This window comes from Borostomias antarcticus (assembly GCF_949987555.1).
Source record: "Borostomias antarcticus genome assembly, chromosome: 15".
NCBI classification, from domain to species: Eukaryota; Metazoa; Chordata; class Actinopteri; order Stomiiformes; family Stomiidae; genus Borostomias; species Borostomias antarcticus.
The window spans coordinates 21,982,502-22,001,827 of record NC_140248.1 but is presented as its reverse complement, the minus strand read 5'-3'; the positions used below and the strand labels follow the sequence as shown (position 1 = coordinate 22,001,827).

General features: G+C 48.3%; 1 protein-coding gene across 2 annotated transcripts in view; it reads right to left on the bottom strand.

Moving 5' to 3' along the window:
• Nucleotides 1-11,148, bottom strand: part of larp1 (La ribonucleoprotein 1, translational regulator) — a 61,927-nt gene extending 50,779 nt beyond the window's left edge. For both annotated transcript variants that reach the window (XM_084449951.1, XM_084449952.1), the window contains exon 1: nucleotides 10,529-11,148. In XM_084449951.1, coding sequence (XP_084306077.1) covers nucleotides 10,529-10,922 — 394 coding nt within the window. In that variant the 5' untranslated portion in view covers nucleotides 10,923-11,148. The remainder of the gene's footprint in view (nucleotides 1-10,528) is intronic.
• Nucleotides 11,149-19,326: the final 8,178 nt, after the last annotated feature.

The following is a 19,326-nucleotide window of genomic DNA, read 5'->3' as shown; positions in this document are numbered from 1 at the left end:
GTATTGACTTTCTATGTAAACTCGCCGCGCCACAGGAAAAATTCGCGCGGTGTGAACACAGCATTACGGGTTCCACCTGGGATGGATTTCTGAATACAGCTTTCTGGATTTCTGAATATTTTATATCTACTGTAAATGTGTATTTAGACTGGATTGTATTACTGTGTTACTTTGTTGTCGTTTGATGCTGCAACATTGCAACTTCCCCCCCGGGGGCCTGCCTATCTACCGTTAATGTGCCAACCACCACATGAAGGGCTGATTACACCGATACTACCCGACTCACAGAACTCACGCCAGGCAGACTTCGCCTGCACCCCCCACACATTCTGGTTACCAGACTCTGGCTACAGCCAGCTCCATCCTGTACAGGTGTGTGTGCTCCAGGTTGATTACACATTAACTTACAAAGATAAATTGTCCCCAATCCCCCAAAGCCTGTTTTTTAGGCAGGTTATCTGGCCATGCTGATTAACCCAAAGTATTTCCACAGTGACCTTCAGAGAGATGGAGCTTAACCTGAGGGAAGACAGGGAGATGGTCAGTAGACAGACAGACACATGGGCCCATCGCTCCCTAGGCCATCAGCAGCACTCAAACATGACGTCAAAGCAATGGTTCAGTCAAGAGTCTCGAGTACAACACTCAAGTCTGAGTGACAACCGGCAGCAGAAGGTGTGGAAAAAAAATAAAATAAATAAAGTTAGTAGTAGCTAACCTCCCATCTTCAAAGGAACTGAGAAGAATTAATTTTAAAGTGCCCTCTTTAAACAGGCATCCACGGTCCACACAGCGCTCTGTAAACAGACGCTCGCAGTGGGCAGCTGGGAGACCGTGCCCAGTGCCGGATTGTCGGCTAGCGCCTGCCACAGCCCAGGATAAAGCGACACAATGTACTGAATGAACGAGGACATGCAATCAGTCTGCCTGTGCAGGTCCCATCTGAAGGACTGTGGAGAGAGGAGGTGACCGCGCACCCCTGTGGTCGAGCACTGATAAGAGCACGCCACTCCCTCCTCAACAGGCCTGCGAGTGTGAGAACGAGAGCTCAATATACATGTGAGAGAGATGGCGTCTAAATGGGTACGGTAGTAGTGTGTGCGCGTGCGTGTGTGTGTGTGTTGTGAGTGTGTGTGTGTGTGTGTCTGTGCCAGACTCCACCTGTGAGAGGTTGTCAGCATGTGGGCTGCCGCCCTGTGACAGCTCCTGGGAATCAGAGCACTCTGCACAGCCCCTCCCTCCCTCTCTCTCCATCTCTCCCTCATTCCCTTCCCCTTCCACACATTCAATTATCTTCTCCGTTCCTCCTTTCTTCCTGCTCTCCGTCACCCCCCTCCCTCCCTCCCCCCACCAGCAGAGCAGCTCTGCAGCATGCAGCGGCCAGAGGCTATGGCTAGCATTAGAATTAGCCTGCTGCTATGGCCACCACCCATCTCTCCGTCCGCCACCCCCAGGCTTTGAACCCCGCCCCCCCCCCCATCCCCCTCTCCTCAGGTGGTGTCCACAGGCTGGTTCTCTCACCCCCCCCCCCCCCCCCCAGGGGTGTTACAAGTCGTCCCGCGGAACCTCTCTGGAAAGCAGCTAAACATCCCAGAGGATCATGGCTATAAATAAGCCTGGTGTCACGTAGGCACCGAGGACTAAGACAGACAAAAGCACACAGCCCCGAGGTCTGAGACGAACGCTGTACGAGCCAATGTTCATCAAACACACGCACCCTACGCCCACCAGACAGACGGCTCTTTCTAGAACGCCATCAGAGGAGTCGGCACAGTTGCAATCAGAGTTCTCCTTCTACAAAATGTAATCAAATGAACGTTTTCCAGCAGACAAGGAGCGCGGCTATCTAAAGGCGAGACGTCCATCTGTCTGCGTGATTAGTACATGTGACAAGTGCTTATTGAATCATATGAAGCTGCCAAGAGAAAGACAAAGTCTCTCTTGGTCTAATGGCTGGGACGTCACAGAAAGGGGCGCGGGGTTCGATCCCCACTGGATGCAGACATGCGCTACGCAGACTGCCGTTTGTCTCGCAACCAGGACAGGACGGAGAATAATGGGTGATTACTGTTTTTTCCGGGTGATCTTTTGCTTCCCTCTGGAATATGTAGAGAGCGGGTCGTATGCCCACCTCCCTTGTTCTCTGTAAAGCGCATTGTGTTGCCTCTGGGTATGAAATGCGCTACACAAATAAAGCTTTGATTGATTGATTGATAATAAACTGATGGCCTTTCATTCCTGTATCTAGAGAGGAGCACGTCTGAGCAGGGCAGGTCTTGCCGCGTGTTGATGGCAGTCATGTCCTAGATTAGCTCCAGCAGCACAGGAGCCCAGACACAGCTGAGCAGCAGCATGGAGGGCCCTGGAACAACCAAATATGGAGGAAAGGACAAGCGCACGCTGGCTGCCACACACACACACACACGCGCGCACAAGCGCACACACACACAGTGAAGGGTTTCACTAGTGTCACATGACCCGTCAGGGTGACATCACCACCCGCTGAGTAGCCGGCTCAGAGCCTGGAGCTCTGAGAGACGTAGAGGAGAGAGGGGCGGAGGTGTCCCTCTGGCCTGTCTGAGGTCAACACACACGGCACGCACACAGACACATCACACACACAAACACACGCATACATCACACACACACACAAACACACACACAAAGCAGAAAGACAGACAGAAACGAGACTCACAGCCATAGCTACACACACCAAGAGACAAACATTAAAGCAGATAGTGTACAGTCAGACACTAGGCTTGTCATGTTTGTCAGTGTTTCCGGCGTTACTCGGTGTTCAGGCGTACATCGTGTATTAACCGACGCATCACTAACACCGCCCAGCCCACCGTTGTTCCCCCCCCCCCATCGTCGTTTTACCTGTTTGGTTTATTTTCTCATATCAAACTCAAACAAGCGTCTGATCTGCCCCTCCGCATGCACACACAGCACAGAACTGGACTGGACTCAAGATTTCCGTTTCAATTCACGTGAAGAGTACATTGTACCCATCGAACAGACAAAATTACAACAGTTGAGTAATGGCGGCGGATGAGAAGCATGAACAGCTTGTGACATCAGTGGCTCATGAATGAAACCCATTGGCTGGCGGCTGCGGTAACGCTTCAAAAAGTTGAACTTTTCTCAACTCTCAACGCAAGCTACGCGAGCAACGGGACGCAACTGAACCACAACGCAACCACAATTCCATTCGGCAACGCATGATGCCGCTCCATTTAAAGTGAATGAGGCGTCAATGTTGAAGCCTGAAACGCATACGTGCGAGTCCAGCGTTATAGCAGCGTTCCGTTCATTACACCGATTTGCGGAGGCAATTTGCCGTTGTATACCTCTACAGCTTGCCTGCAAATGTGTGATCAGAGTAAAGTAAGAATAAGATAAACGTTAGACTTGTGCACAACGTTACACTCCTGTGCTTCTTTATAATCAGAATCAGAATTTGTTTACAGTATTGCCATATTTTTTCAACATACTATGAATTTGCTTTGGGCATGGTGCATATTCCTCGTACGCCATGTTGAAAAACTGCATGGCAATAAACACATTGTGATTATAAAGAAGCAGAGGACTGAGTGTAACGTTCTTATCTTACTCTGATGGTGCATTTGCAGGCAAGCAAACAGGATACAACAGTCCTGTTCAACGTAAAGCAAAGGTCTAACGTTAAAGATTAAAGCAAACGCTCTCTTATTGTAAGATAGACGGTGTTACCGATAACACCGGTGTTGTCATGCGTTTATTTATCGGTGGGAAAAAATCCACACCGTGACATCCCTATCAGACAGACAGAAGCATGCAGAAACTCTACGAACATATACTCACATTAAAAGCACAAATATTCATTCACAACACACAACACACCACACACAACACAAACACAGCCAAGAGAGACAGGCTCTTTCACTGGACTGTGTCCCCATCAGCCTGGCCAGACAGAAGCAGCCCTTTAATAGATAAACATGGCAGAGCTCAGGCTGGGGTCAGAGGTCGGGTTAGAGCTCAGGGATAGGAGCCGACAGACCTGAGAGAGCCAGATCTAAACAGCTGACAGAGAAAGATAGAGGCAGAGATACAGAGAGAGAGAGAGAGAGAGAGAGAGAGAGAGAGAGGGAGAGAGGGAGAGAAAGTTTGCTTTGGCAATGTAAACGTATGTTTCCCATGCCAATAAAGCCTTTGAATTGAAAGTGAATTGAGAGAGATACAGAGAGAGAGAGAAAGAGAGAGAGAGAGAGAGAGGAGGAGAGAGAGAGAGAGAGAGAGAGAGAGAGAGAGAGAGAGAGAGAGAGAGAGAGAGAGAGAGGGAGGGAGAGTTTGCTTTGGCAATGTAAACGTATGTTTCCCATGCCAATAAAGCCTTTGAATTGAAAGTGAATTGAGAGAGATACAGAGAGAGAGAAAGAGAGAGAGAGATACAGAGAGAGAGAGAGAGAGAGAGAGAGAGAGAGAGAGAGAAAGAGAGAGAAAGAGGTATGTCCCCTCAGCCAGCAGGTCCTGGGACTCTGTCCACAAATGCAAGCAGGGCCACCAAACAGACCCCCCACCAGACTAAACCCCCACCAGACTAAACCAAAGTATTTGAGCACAAAAAGAAAACTATGACACATTGGAAAGAATCTACCAAAAAAAAAACAGAGCAAATTAGAATGCTATTTGGCCCTAAACGGAGAATACACAGTGGCAGAATACCTAAGAGCGGGATAGCCAGTTAGCTCATGAGCTCACAACAACTAGCAGCAGCTTCCATAACATTAATGGTAGCGGTCAGTGGCTAAAGCAGTTACACTGATGATTCCTGTAAAGTTAGCCATTTTGCTGCAATTGGTTCAACTTCTGCTTCTGGACAAAGGTAAGGGATAAAAAGATTGGAGTGAAAGGATGAACGTGTGGAGGTTTGGGGTATAGTCCCATAAAGTCATCACCACCGGGGCCTTGAACCCCGATCTCCTGGGTGGGAGTCCTATGTTCTCACCACTACTCTACTTGTGCAGTGGAGATCAGCGGGTTGGTTTTGGTGCCCTTCTTCCAGTCCCTAGTGTGGGTTGGGGTTAGAATAAGGGTTAGGACAGGATCTGACCTATAAGGCAAGGGGTAAATGTTGGAGTGAAAGGATGAACATGTGGAGGTTTGGGGTATAGTCCCATAAAATCATCCCCACCGGGGCCTTGAACCCCGATCTCCCGCGTGGGAGTCCACTGCTTTCACAGCTACTCTACTTGTGCAGTGGAGATCGGCGGATTGATTTGTGTCCTTATTTATTTTTGGTGTGCTGGGACTACTGCCTCTTGTAGTGCCAATAGAGAAATGAGAGATAACCGGACAAACGCTATACTAGGTGCGCTGGCTTACAGCCACGCACAAAAAGAGGTGAAAACCGAGCTTCACTTTTTAACTACCTGCCAACTGTACCAGGACATCAGAGATACATACTTCCCACACATTACAAATACCCAAAAAGATTCAGAAAACTTGACTAATGACAAAAAAAAACTCCCATATCTGCTGGGGGAAATACAGCAATGTGCAAAGTAACACGGTAGCAAGATTTGTGAGACGTTACGACAGGAAAAGGACATCCAATGGAACAACCACTGTAAGGACTGTCCCCACTGTATCCCTGCACACCACACTGATCACTCCACATAGACACACTGTACACAAACTTAACAGTTACTACTTAAATACATTTGTAAATATTACACTAGCTTATTCACTCAATTCACTAATTCAATAATTGTATTTACATTTATAATTTAACAATTTGGTGACTTCTTATGTGATGTTTGCTTTGACAATGTAAACATATGTTTCCCATGACGCTTAAGTCCTTTGAATTTGAATTAAATTGAGACAGAGACGTAGAGACAGAGAGCATGTAAGAAACTCACTACTCTTGCTGTTACAATCAACTGTTCTGGTGCAAAACAAGGCTTGACAAACAGCCCTGCTCAGCTGCTTGTTTCTATAGCATCTTTTCAACTTCGTGAAATAATGTAATTTAGACTAACAAGGCGTAAGCCTGTAAGCCTTATTCGTGGCTAGCTGGGCTGAGCCACGCAGAACAGAGCAAAGCAGCGCTATGAAGACATTCTGTACAATGATCCCACTTTAGCCTCTTGTGCATCAGCACTTCTTCCCAGGTCACGACCCCAGCAGGGTCCCGACACCTTGACAACGACACAGCACCCCCTTCACCTCCTGTTTCACACCTCCACCACAACAAAGAACCCGCAGGGACAGGAGACAGACAGGTGCCAGTGCTAATTCTAATCTAGTTACCCTGGTTTGTGTGTGTGTGTGTGTGTGTGTGTGTGTGTGTGTGTGTGTGTGTGTGTGTGTGTGTGTGTGTGTGTGTGTGTGTGTGCGCTTAAGTCCGCCAACTTCAAAACACCACATAATGCTGTCCTTCATATCATGACTTGACTTAAAATTAAAACTATGATTGCTAAGAATGCAGTTGGAGGGAAGACTACGAGACCGACCGAGGAGGGAATTTAAATTAAATCAAATTCAGATGCTCCTCCTTTGAATGCAATTTAAAAAGAGGGCCTCAATTTGCACTTGTTTGTGAATGTTTCCAAGCATTGCAGGAATGCTAATGTGTTTTAACCTGCCAGTCATTCCTGACCCAGAGGAGTGAGTCACGACCGGTCAGCTATGGGGTAGCTCTCCCTCAGAAAACCCTCTGGTGAACCAGTGAGCTATGGGCTAGTTCTCCCTCAGAAAAGCCTCTGGTGAACCAGTGAGCTATGGGCTAGCTCTCCCTCAGAAAACCCTCTGGTGAACCAGTGAGCTATGGGCTAGTTCTCCCTCAGAAAAGCCTCCAGTCAACCGGTCATCTATGGGCTAGCTCTCTGGTGAACCAGTTAGCTATGGGCTTATTGGGCTAGCTCTCTGGTGAACCAGTCAGCTATGGGCTTATTGGGCTAGCTCTCTGGTGAACCAGTCAGCTATGGGCTTATTGGGCTAGCTCTCTGGTGAACCAGTCAGCTATGGGCTAGCTCTCTGGGGAACCAGTTAGCTATGGGCTAGCTCTCCCTCAGAAAAGCCTCTGGTGTAGGTCTACTGGGCACAAAGCAGCCAAGTTAGATTTGGGTTGCCATTTGTATCCCCAGCATTTTAATCTGAAACCAAGCTCCCACACTAACACATCCGGTAGGCTGTATTTCGCCTTATTCTATATTGTGATATCAAACGTTTCTGAAAAAAAACACACCATGAGTGGTTGAGAGTATTTTGCCTCCATCACTACCGCTTCCTTCTTCTGCTTCCCTGACGTTTATTCTAGATGAGCGCACTGCGATGGAGAGTCATCGAAATCAGAATCAAGAATGTGTCACTTAATGTCAGCATCAGAGACGGTCCCACTTCATACGTTAGCAGCTGTGAAGGGCCAGGGACCGGTCTGGATCCCATCCCCCCAGGGGCCGGTCTGGGTCCCATCCCCCCAGGGGCCGGTCTGAGTCCCATCCCCCCCAGGGGCCGGTCTGGGTCCCATCCCCCCCAGGGGCCGGTCTGGGTCCCATCCCCCCAGGGGACGGTCTGGGTCCCATCCCCCCAGGGGACGGTCTGGGTCCCATCCCCCCAGGGGCCGGTCTGGGTCCCATCTCTTCACCCAAGTGTGTTTTTGTTTTTTGTCCATCCCACAGTCTATTGGGGTCTACACATGTACAGCAGCACCCCAGTGACTGAGGTAAAAACGTGGGGTCTGGCAATCATATCATGGACAACGTGGATCCAGGGGTACTAGGGAGTATTTTCTGGATCCGACATTCTCATATGGGGGGGGGGGGGGGGGGGTGACCTTGAGAACAACATGTACCAATGGAACTACCTGTGGCCTGTGGGGACACGTTTTGTCATCAAAGGCTGATTAAGAAGAAATAGTAGCAATAGCTATTAGCCAAGTCTTCTTTAAAGGACTAGTCAGACAACAAATATATGTATGGACAATAATGGTGCGTTCTTTTCTAACTGGGAGGTGGCAAATTGCGACTTGCTACTAGGAATGATTAAATAAAACGCCGCATGAACTCGCACTTCCTCGTCGCAAATTCGGATATGTTTCTCAGCCCCCAGTTGCCGGCCGACGTCAATATCATATCATCATCATCATATCATTCGCTATAGCTCGAATGCACACAGTTTGCCACTTGCCAGCTCCGACCACAAACGAATGCACCATAAATATATATGTGGACAGTAAATGAGATGTATGGACATCCAGGACGGGCCAGGTAGCGGTCAAAGACTCATAACATGAGGATGAATGGTGCTTTATTGCCTCACAGTAGCACAGCATTTCAGGACCATGAGGGAGGTCTTGGACTGCGGTGTTGCACAATCTGTAGGCTTACTAACAATAGAATTACTTAAAACCATGCTTATGTGGGTCAAAGTTCTTATCTGAATACTTTCTCAGATTTGCTTATGACACTGACTTGGTCGGTTAGTGTGCGTTTCTGGCCACCAAAAGTAAATAAATTTGAGGCCTAAAAAAAAAGCTAACCATATGTCACACCGTATGAGAGGTAGGGGGGGAAGTAGCAGAGATCTCATTTGCTATTCGGGTTAACAGACGTGTTGGTAACATTGCCACGCTGTTCAAGCAAGGCGACATGTGGCTACAATGGCAGTCAACATGCTTGCAAGCAACTCTGCAGGCTAGTATACCCTGGGCCATCCAGCATACCCTGGGCCATCCAGCCAGCCCTGGGCCATCCAGCCAGCCCTGCCCCAGCACTCCCTGCACACGCGTGGGGGGAGGGGACGGGTGCTTGTCAAGATCTAGGCCCAGCTACATTGTTTACAGAAACAGCAGAAATCCCTCAAACAAAGACTACACCGAATAACGTGCCGCCCGGGTCCACTCTACAGTGACATGTCAACAAAACCCAGCAAACGTTTACCGATCGACGCGATAATCGACGTTAAAGCCGAACACACATGGCAGAGAGAGACCACGTTGTCTGGGTCCCCGGGATACAGAGAGAGACCAAGTTGTCTGGGTCCCCGGGATACAGAGAGAGACCACGTTGTCTGGGTCCCCGGGATACAGAGAGAGACCACGTTGTCTGGGTCCCCGGGATACAGAGAGAGACCACGTTGTCTGGTCCCCTGGATACAGAGAGAGACCACGTTGTCTGGGTCTCCTCCCCGTGTGTCCCTCTGTCACACAGCAGCACTGCAAACAACGAGGCCTTTAACTCAATAAAAACATTCAGGTCTATGGGGGGGCTGTTAGCCAAACATCTCACATGACAAATATACCCCGTCACCATTTCGCAGGGGTCTTAAATAACACTCAAATAACAGAAGTAGTGAGTGAGTGACTGTCTGAGGCCATGATGATGAATCACGTTAGCAAGGCGAGTCCCACTCAGGGGAAACATCCACCCAGAGCCTGAATGACAGGCTTATCAGAGACTCAACATGGCCGTCCTCCACAACACAAACCACCACAATATCGGCACCCAACCATGTGTTGAAACACAAGCAGATCGACTGCTCTCCATGTTGAGCTAGCCTAGCTTGATGCTAACTGGTAGACGGACGACAACACGTGGAGGGAACACGTGTGTTCGTTTTAAGACTTTATATGGGCCGGTACTGGACATTTGTTTTGTAATGTTTTCACTATTGTAGACTAGATGACTAACAGTTGAAATAGATGCTGATAGTGGTGCCAGGTTAACTGCAAGCAGTGTACTTCACTGTCTAGGCCTGCTATTGTTAGCTTAGCTATGCTAACGCTATCACGTGTAGTCAGAGGCTAGCGTTAGCATGGCTAGCTAATCTGGACCAGCACACTCGGGCCCTCCTCCCTCTATCCACAGCATCATGTTGTTGTTTACGTCTCCTAACATGTAACCCACACCTTGATAGTTATCTTACTAGTAGCAGAACTACAGCGGGTTCCTGACACACACAGCTAATGTGGGTTGTGATAAGGGAGCTATGCTAACACGGTGTGGACGTCATGCAGCTGCTGTTTCACAACCCACCTGAGCAGCTCACGTTTAAGTAGAGAGAGAGGGATGTTTATCAGCACGATTGACGTGTTTATTAACAAAATCAGGGGGGGGATCTCGCCACTGATGTTCAACATTGTATTATAAATAAATGGCAACTAGTTTTGGGGCAAGTAAAGATTAATCTGAGCTGGAACCCAGCCAGGCCTCTCTGGAAACTGGTTTGTGTGTTATCACACAACTGTAGGAGTTGCATTTGCACATAATGCAAAGCCAGGAGCCCCTGGAAACCCAGAACAAAACAATGGATGTCAATTTCCAATTACTTGGTTGAAGAAGCTTAACTTGCAGCCCATGAATAGCCTGGGCCCTTGTTCTATATATAACCTGGCTGGCTAACAAGAAAGAGTACTAGCTCTCCTGGGCTAGGAGAAGCAGCCAGCTGGCCATGCAGAATCTGTCAGATCTGATCTGAAGTCAGTTATATTGTGTTGGTTATGGAGTGATTCATCCCAAACTCATAACTAAGAGATACCAACCATGGTGTGCTTGTCCATTCACGCTGACCACCGCAGTCATCTTCCTAGTCCAGGGGTTAACCTTGGGCGGGGGAGCCTCAGTAAACTCCTTTCTGTTGCATTTCACCTCCTCCTCCTCCTCCTCCGTCTGGGCGGTCATGTGCTTGTTGTCGGAAGCCTCCTGGTCCAGGTTGTCCTTCGCCTGGTTGTTACTGTCTTCCTTCGCTTGTTTGGAGCTTTGCTCCTTCTTGGTGATCACACCCTGCTCGGGGTGATCTCCCTCGACAACACCCGTCTGCTTCGCCCCCTTGTCCAGGCAGTCTTCTGCTCGGATCAGCTTGCTCGCATGTCCATGCTGCTCCTCTGGTTTGAGCAGAGGGTTGTTGGGAGGGAGAGTCTCCACCTGAGTGGCCATTTCCCCTCTTCCTCTCGATACCCCCCCAAATTCGCCTTCAATCAAGAACAGAAAAATGTGATGTATTCCACGGATCAACTCGTCTCTGTCGTTTCTCCACTCCACCCCTAGACCAAATAGCCTTCAGTCTAAGACGCAGAGTGGTAAATGTTAATTTAAAACATATAAAAAAAGCGTCCGAGAGCCTCTTTAAAATTACAAGCTAATCTCCACCACTAGCAGCAATATGGATGATCACCACCACGCGATAGAAGGGTGCGCGCACGTACGGCCTATGGGGGCGTGACGACGTAACCGAGAACGCGCATTTGGGATGGAGTGTGATGACGTAGGTGTCGGCCTCCTCAGGAAGGTGGTTTGGTAAACTACCGAATGTACCGATTTACCGTTTTTACACTCGAGCACGTGTTCGATCTTGGTAAAGCACGCGTCCTCATGCGCCAATTGCAAATATTTTAGAACTTATAAAGTGGATTCTTGTACAATATCACAGAGTGTTCATAAATGTATGGGAGATAACATTACAACGCAGGTGAGGAAGTTCAAGTCAGAGACAGGTCAGTCATGAAGATGCAGAGAACCGGCACTCACACGAAATAGTATTTATATTTATTGGGCACAATGACGTGTTTTGGCCTCAAGCTATCATCAGCACGTCATCGGGCGCCTCACCACTCAGCAACACGGCCTACTAGTATTCTTCAGCCATTCGGTATTTGTAAACCCACCTTATCCAGCGGAATGTGAAGGGGGATAGGAAGGGGAGTGGGGAGCGTGTATAAGGGCGGCCGCGGCATAGTGCCGATCGGCTTAGAGGTCACAGGTCATTAGTCCAAGTTCCTGGAGCTGCCTCCCTCCTAGACTCACTACCTCCCTCCTAGACTCACTACCTCCCTCCTAGACTCACTATCTCCCTCCTAGACTCACTACCTCCCTCCTAGACTCACTACCTCCCTCCTAGACTCACTATCTCCCTCCTAGACTCACTACCTCCCTCCTAGACTCACTACCTCCCTCCTAGACTCACTACCTCCCTCCTAGACTCACTACCTCCCTCCGAGCATGTTGTTCTGATGGAGCTGCCTCCCCCAGACATGTTCAGGCTGCTCTGAATCAAACCTGCAGTAATGTAAGTGATTCAGACACAATAACATCAAACCAAGGATGGGTAAAGCCTATGCAACCTTTCACCCCAGGTCTACGCGGCTGTCTCTGGCCCCGGGTTAGGCTGTCTCTGGCCCCCGGGTTAGGCTGTCTCTGGCCCCGGGTTAGGCTGTCTCTGGCCCCCGGGTTAGGCTGTCTCTGGCCCCGGGTTAGGCTGTCTCTGGCCCCCGGGTTAGGCTGTCTCTGGCCCCCGGGTAAGGCTGTCTCTGGCCCCCGGGTTAGGCTGTCTCTGGCCCCCGGGTTAGGCTGTCTCTGCCCCCCGGGTTAGGCTGTCTCTGGCACCCGGGTTAGGCTGTGATTGGCTCTGAATAGCATCAGTGTCCGTTCCTTAGTAGTTAGCACTGTCTTCCATAATTCACGGCTCCATGTCCACAGATGTAGCCCATAAGAAGGCATCTGTCCCTGCAGCATGTCACGTGCCACCGCCTCGCTCTCCAACCAGCCGAATTACTGCAGAGATTCACTCTCTGACATGCTCTGTACTGCAACACACAGGATTTCTGTAAGGCTCGCATAGGGCTAAACATAGCAACATGTTATTAAGTGGGACCAGGGATCTCTAGGACAAAATATTAGGATTAACTACTTGGTGACTGAAGAACGTTTGGGATACTGTAAGAGAGGCCTGCTGTGTGGACAGTAAGCCTACTCTGAATGGACCAGGTTTGTATAAAAGCAATTCAAGTAATTCACGGTGAAGTCTTTTATTGTCTGCTGCTTTAAGGAAAGGGTTAAAACTAAATGTGGTCTGTACATCTGGACTGTAGGCAAGTGGAGTGTGTATGCCTATAACAATGATTTTGATTGTGTGAGTGTATGTGCATGTGTGTTTGTCTCAAATTAGCCTCTTTGATGATTGAAAATGAGAAGTTTGCGAGTAAGAGAGAGAGAGAGAGTAACAGAAAGCTATAGAGCCTCACCTGGCATTTCTCAGGCCGACGCCCAATCAGTCTGTCTCTCACGCTACCTCTCTCTCTCTCTCTCTCTCTCTCTCTCTCTCTCTCTCTCTCTCTGTTTCTCGCACACACACACACACACCAGTGTCATGTCCATGCTTTACTTCCTCATGTCTGTGTTGTGGTAGAGCTGTCATCTCTACAACAGGGCAACCAACCAATAAGAGGAGGATTGGAGCCAGGCGTACAGCTGCACTCTGTGACCAGTCTGTCTTATGTGACCTTGTCGTCTGCCTTATGTGACCTTGTCGTCTGTCTTATGTGACCTTGTCGTCTGTCTTATGTGACCTTGTCGTCTGTCTTATGTGACCTTGTCGTCTGTCTTATGTGACCTTGCCATCTGCCATGTCTCCCAAATGAAGAATGGTGGGGTGAACCATCAAGTGGCATCAATACCTAGGAGGAGTTATTGCAATGTTATTACACAGCCTTGCTCCAAACTGCTTCCTAGTTCCTTGTGGCCTACCCTATCTCATCCCTGCTGCCTAGTGATGGGTTGAAATTGAATGTTATTATATTGTTACCATGGTACCACTGTTGCTACTGTATGTCACACCATATACATCCTTAGTACTTACCTCTGTTGAGAAGAAAGGGGTGAACTAACAAGGGTCTACGACTTGGGCCCAGTGTTCAATTTCAAACTGGGCCCACGTGGAACCCGCAGTGCCAGCAGCATTCTTGCGTAGGAGTGGTTGTGGACCACTACAAGACCAGCAGAACCTGACATGCCTGAATGCCAACCATCCTCCTGGGTAGCCTACCGGCTGATCAACAGTATGTTGAATAAGCAAATAGTGAAATGTCATATTTTTGCCAAAACAAACACATAAGAACCGTGGCCGTAGCTGGAGGTGGTATTTAAGGTGTGTTTAATTCATCTAGAAGATTTGCCCTCTTATGGGACTGTTATTGATTCTACCTGGTGAACTTAATGCAATGTACTCTAAGCATTTTGTAGTATTTACAGTACATCTCACTTAATCGTTGTGGGATCCAAGGCTGCAACAATGTTTTTGAATAGTATTATCATGCAGGTCTGACTGGGAGTGGGCCAGGGACCAGACGACAACAAAACTACATCACCAGGTGAGCGGGGTGACAGAATCTAACAGAACTACATCGCCCATGTGAGCGGGTGACATAGTTCCCAACAGAACTGCATCACCCAGGTGAGTGGGGTGACACAGAACCCAACAGAACTGCATCACCCAGGTGAGCGGGGTGACACAGAACCCAACAGAACTGCATCACCAGGTGAGCGGGGTGACACAGAAGCCAACAGAACTACATCACCCAGGTGAGCAGGGTGACATAGTACCCAACAGAACTGCATCACCCAGGTGAGCGGGGTGACAAAGAAGCCAACAGAACTACATCACCCAGGTGAGCAGGGTGACATAGAACTACATCCTTCTACTACACCTCTGTCAGTCCCTCATGACTACTGTTCTCTTCCTGGTATTTAGGACACTTCCTGAAATGTGTTCATGACCACACAGCTGACAGACTAACAGGGCGCCGCGCACACACACACACACACACACACACACACACACACACACACACACACACACACCGAGAGAGTGTCTCCCATTCCCTGAGCCCCCTATGATTTTACACATTGAGGGATTGTGTTGGGGAAACAGTTTGAAGGGAGTTCCTTTACCTTCCTGGTATTCCTACTAAGTGTTGTCTGTAAAGGATATTTCAGGATGACATCATAATGAACATACAACATCTTCTCTAGATTTCTTTCTTGAAATTCTGTTATAAGGTAAACACACTTATATTTTGTGACTTTGATGAATTTTATTTGAGAGAATGTATTTTTGGAGCGATGGAAAAGAAACCAGCAGGCAGCATATCAACAGGATCTCTATCAGCTTCTGCCAGCAGCCCATCACACAGAGCGCTTCTCTCTCTCTCTCTCTCTCTCTCTCTCACACACACATACACCCACACACACCCACACAATTTAACCACTCACATCCTCTAAACATGCATTGACAATAACAGGGAGTATCTCTCTCTCTTTCTCTCTCTCTCCCCCAGCTCTGCTGTGGCCCCTCGTTGTAAACACTGATATTCTGACCAACTGCAGAATCCTATTCTTTGCAGCCGATGACATCAGTGACATGTAAAGCTCTCTGGTATTGTCCACCCTGTTGGACCTCTTTAGTAATGTAATCGCCCTCGGGCTACAGGGATAAAAGCTCAAGTCAGCAACTGGTCAGCAAATCACAATTGAAAGCGTTAAATGGTGGAATTGCTCTGTAAGCAATGGATGCTGGGGGTGTTGGGGGGGGCATTGTGTGCCTGGTCTGGGAGACGGGAGACAGGAGCAGAGCTGGGGGGCGTTGGGACATGTTTAGCAGAGGCTCTTTATGATGTGTAAATAGACCTTTTTTGGGCTGGACAGAGAGTCCACCCTCCCGAGGTAAACCTATAGCTCTAAAACAGAATGGATTTGGAAACCGAAGAGATGGCTGTGGCTTTAATTCAGAGCCTGACAGTCGTTAGAAGGCCAGATGCTTCATGAACAGAGTCTTGTAAAATACCGTCATCACCCCCCCAAGGTGTGAAAGAGAAATCTGATAACACAGCGGTAGAGGAACACCTCTGAAGTTAAAGGCTGGATCTCTGAATGTGATCGCTATCTAAATACGAGCTCTAACTTGGCAGAACGTTGTCCGCTGAAACTCTTTCAGTATAGAGCGCTGATAGCGTTTGATGGAGCAGACAGTGCTGTGTTCTAGCAGGCAGGGAGGGAGTGTTCTCCGGTCTAGCCTGGGTCAACCGACTGTGAGCCTTGCAGGCAGGTGAGAGAGGTCAGGAGTGGAGCAGAGAATAAAGGGATAGATGATCTCTCTCTCTCTCTCTCTCTCTCTCTCTCTCTCTCTCTCTCTCTCTCTCTCTCCCTCCCTCTCTCCTGTCACTGTGCCCCATGCCAGAGGCCCACCATGGTCTGTGAATGAGAAGCATCTGGAACAATTACAATAGCTGTGTGAGGGAGGTGGGCGGGGGGAGCTCGGGAGAGTGTGAGGTACAAAGCTGTGGTCTACCTCCGGCTGAATAGTTATGTTTTATCAATGCTTGTCAATATGATGTTTGTTGTTGACAGGACTAAATGTAAGGGTATCTGTGAAGAATTGATGTCTTAGTTTTTTGACGACTTGTCAAATAAGAAGACAAGAGAGAATGTTTTACCTCAATCCTCAAGGTGAAGTGTTTGTATAGTATATACAGTGTGTTATATTGTCAAGCTCTGTCAAAAATGAACCCTGTTAAAAGTTCTCCAAATAAGGATTCACTAGTTCTGATACTCTTTGGAGCACACAATCAATAACTGGTCGTTTAGACCATGGGTTCCCAAACTGTGAGGCGGGCCTCCACTGGGGGGCCCAAAGAAATTCAGGAGAGGCGTGGAGGGATGGTTAGAAAAAAAGAAGGAAAAACATGTTTTTTATGAATGAAATGTGATTTTAAAGGTCAGAAGATCGAAATAAATAATGGGATATATGTATACTACATTTTTGGGTAGTACAGAGAGAGCCTCCCCCCGCAGGCATGAATGTATTGTGCGAAAACGTCATAACGTTAACTAGCAGCAGGTGCCACCGAGCTAACTTAGCTGTCTAACGTTATGGGCTAGCTAACGCTGCCTTGCATAATGGACAAATTTGGGGGGTTGTGGGGGCGCGGGTCTGTCACTGTTTTCAGAGGGGAGGCCCACATTGACGGAGTTTGGGAACCCATGCTTTAAACCATTATATATGCCCGTCCACCCCCAAACCCGAGATGAACAACTTTATTACAGCCAGCAGACCTTTTCTGTTTGGCAAGTCTCATGTGAATGATAGCTTGGTTTGATTAATGTTAGCAAGCTCACGTGTGGCATGGTGGCGCAGTACCTAGTACTGTCGCCTCACAGGAGGTCTCCGGGCCTTTCTGTGCGGAGTTTACATGTTCTCCCCATGTTCGCAAGGGTTTCCCCCATAAAATAACCCAATATGAAATACATGCAGAAGAACAGATCGCTAACCCCTGGCGAAGACGGATAGGAGCACCTGGTTGGCCCCTGGGCCCCTGGGTGCGTCCCCTGCATACTGCCTATTGTCTGCTCCTGGCTGTCCTTGAGGGAAGGACGACGGGATGGGTGAAGAACAGAGACAAATTTAAATTAAATCGGTAGACACTTCTGTCACTGTGTGTATGTGTGCCTCATCACCGTGTGCTGTGCAGAACCCACCGTGTGCTGTGCAGAACCCACCGTAGTAGCTGCTATTGTGTACCATGGGACTACTTGAAAGAGAAACTCACATATATAACAGTCAGGACACATTGTTCTCTCAGACAACACAGACGAAAGCAGCGTTTGTATCCGGGTGGGGTTTTATTCAGAACTGTATTCCTATTGGCTAGCTTGACTTAGATGCAGTAGATATGTAGGCCGGTGCAGTGCCGTGAAAGAACGGCAGCTCTGGAGCAGTATTTTATGTTAAAATTAGTCAAAACGTAAATTAATTAAAAATCAGTGCCAAATATGAATGCTGTCAGGCCGACGGTGTCCAAGGAAAATGCAGACAGCCAGACAGGCAGAAGACAGACAGAGATACAGAGAGTTGCTCATTTATGTGTTAGATGTTGTAGTTATTACTGTACTGATATGGTACTCTCCAATAATTAATTATTGGAGAATAAATTTCCTCATGTGGAGATTATTAGTAGTTTATATCTATCTATAAACAAAACAACTTGGAGATCAACACTCTCAAGACAGTGGAGATGGTTGTAGACTTTAGAAAGAAACCAGTCCCCCCCTCATCACTCTGAATGACCCCCCAGTGACCACTGTTGACTGCTTCCGCTTCCTGGGCACCACCATCTCCCAGGACCTCAAGAAAGCACAGCAGAGGATGCACTTCCTGAGGCCGCTGAAGAAATTCAACCTGCCAAAAGGCAATGATGGTCCTCTTCTACACGTCCATCATCGAGTGCATCCTCACCTCCTCCATCACCATCTGGTTCTCAGCCTCAACAGACAAGGGAAGACTCCTGTGCATCATCCACTCCGCTGAGAGGGTGATTGGCTGTAGACTGTCATCCCTACAACTCCTGCACGCCTTCCTGTACGGCAAGAAAGACTGTGTCCGACCACTCCCGTCACGGTCTCTCTGACCCACTCCCCTCTGGCAGGAGACTGCAGTCCATTGGGACTGGGTCCACATGCCATAAAAACAGCTTCTTTCCCACGGCCATCAGACTCATTAACAAGGTTTGTGCTCCCCCACGACGCCCCACCCCTTTGACCCCTTGGCACCACTTGCGCTATCACACCACACTCTGCAGACGCACTGTACATACACTCACCACACTCTGTTCTGTATACAGGGCTGAAAATTAACACCTGCCACCGGCCAAATGCAGGTAAATATTCCAATTGGCGACTAGATTTGGGAAGGCTATCTGGAAAAAAAAAAAACTTGGCCGGTAGATTTTTTCATCTACAGTCCCCTTGGCAGGTGACTCACCGTGAACCAAAAAGTAAATTTTCACCCCTGTCTGTATATATTGAGTAATTTGCATTGTGCTTTTCTTATTCTTTTCATTGGCTACATTGTATTTTGTTTGCACTGTATTTTGCATTTGCACTGTCATGTCTTTGCACTGCTCTGTCCTGCGCTGTGTCAGATGTCATCTTCATCAGTGTAATTAATCTATATCTAAACATACATTCATAGGAGAAAACTCATCAAACTCATTTTGATAAGTTGTGAAAGAAGTGGTAGTCTAACAGTTAAGGAACGATCGGTCTCTTATAACTGTCTTCTGTGTGTGTTCTGCAGTGAGGACCTTTGTGCATCTGACCCTGCCTCTCAAGTCCTCTCTCCTCTCTAGTCCTCTCTTCCCTCTGTCCCTCTCTCCTCTCTGTCCCTCTGTTCTCCCTGTCTGACCCTGTCTGTCCCTCTCTCCTCTCTGTCCCTCTGTTCTCCCTGTCTGACCCTGTCTGTCCCTCTCTCCTCTCTGTCCCTCTGTTCCCTCTGTCCCTCTCTCCTCTCTAGTCCTCTCTCCTCTCTAGTCCTCTCTCCTCTCTAGTCCTCTCTCCTCTCTAGTCCTCTCTCCTCTCTAGTCCTCTCTCCTCTCTAGTCCTCTCTCCTCTCTGTTCCTCTCTCCTCTCTAGTCCTCTCTCCTCTCTAGTCCTCTCTCCTCTCTATTCCTCTCTTCCCTCTGTCCCTCTCTCCTCTCTAGTCCTCTCTCCTCTCTAGTCCTCTCTCCTCTCT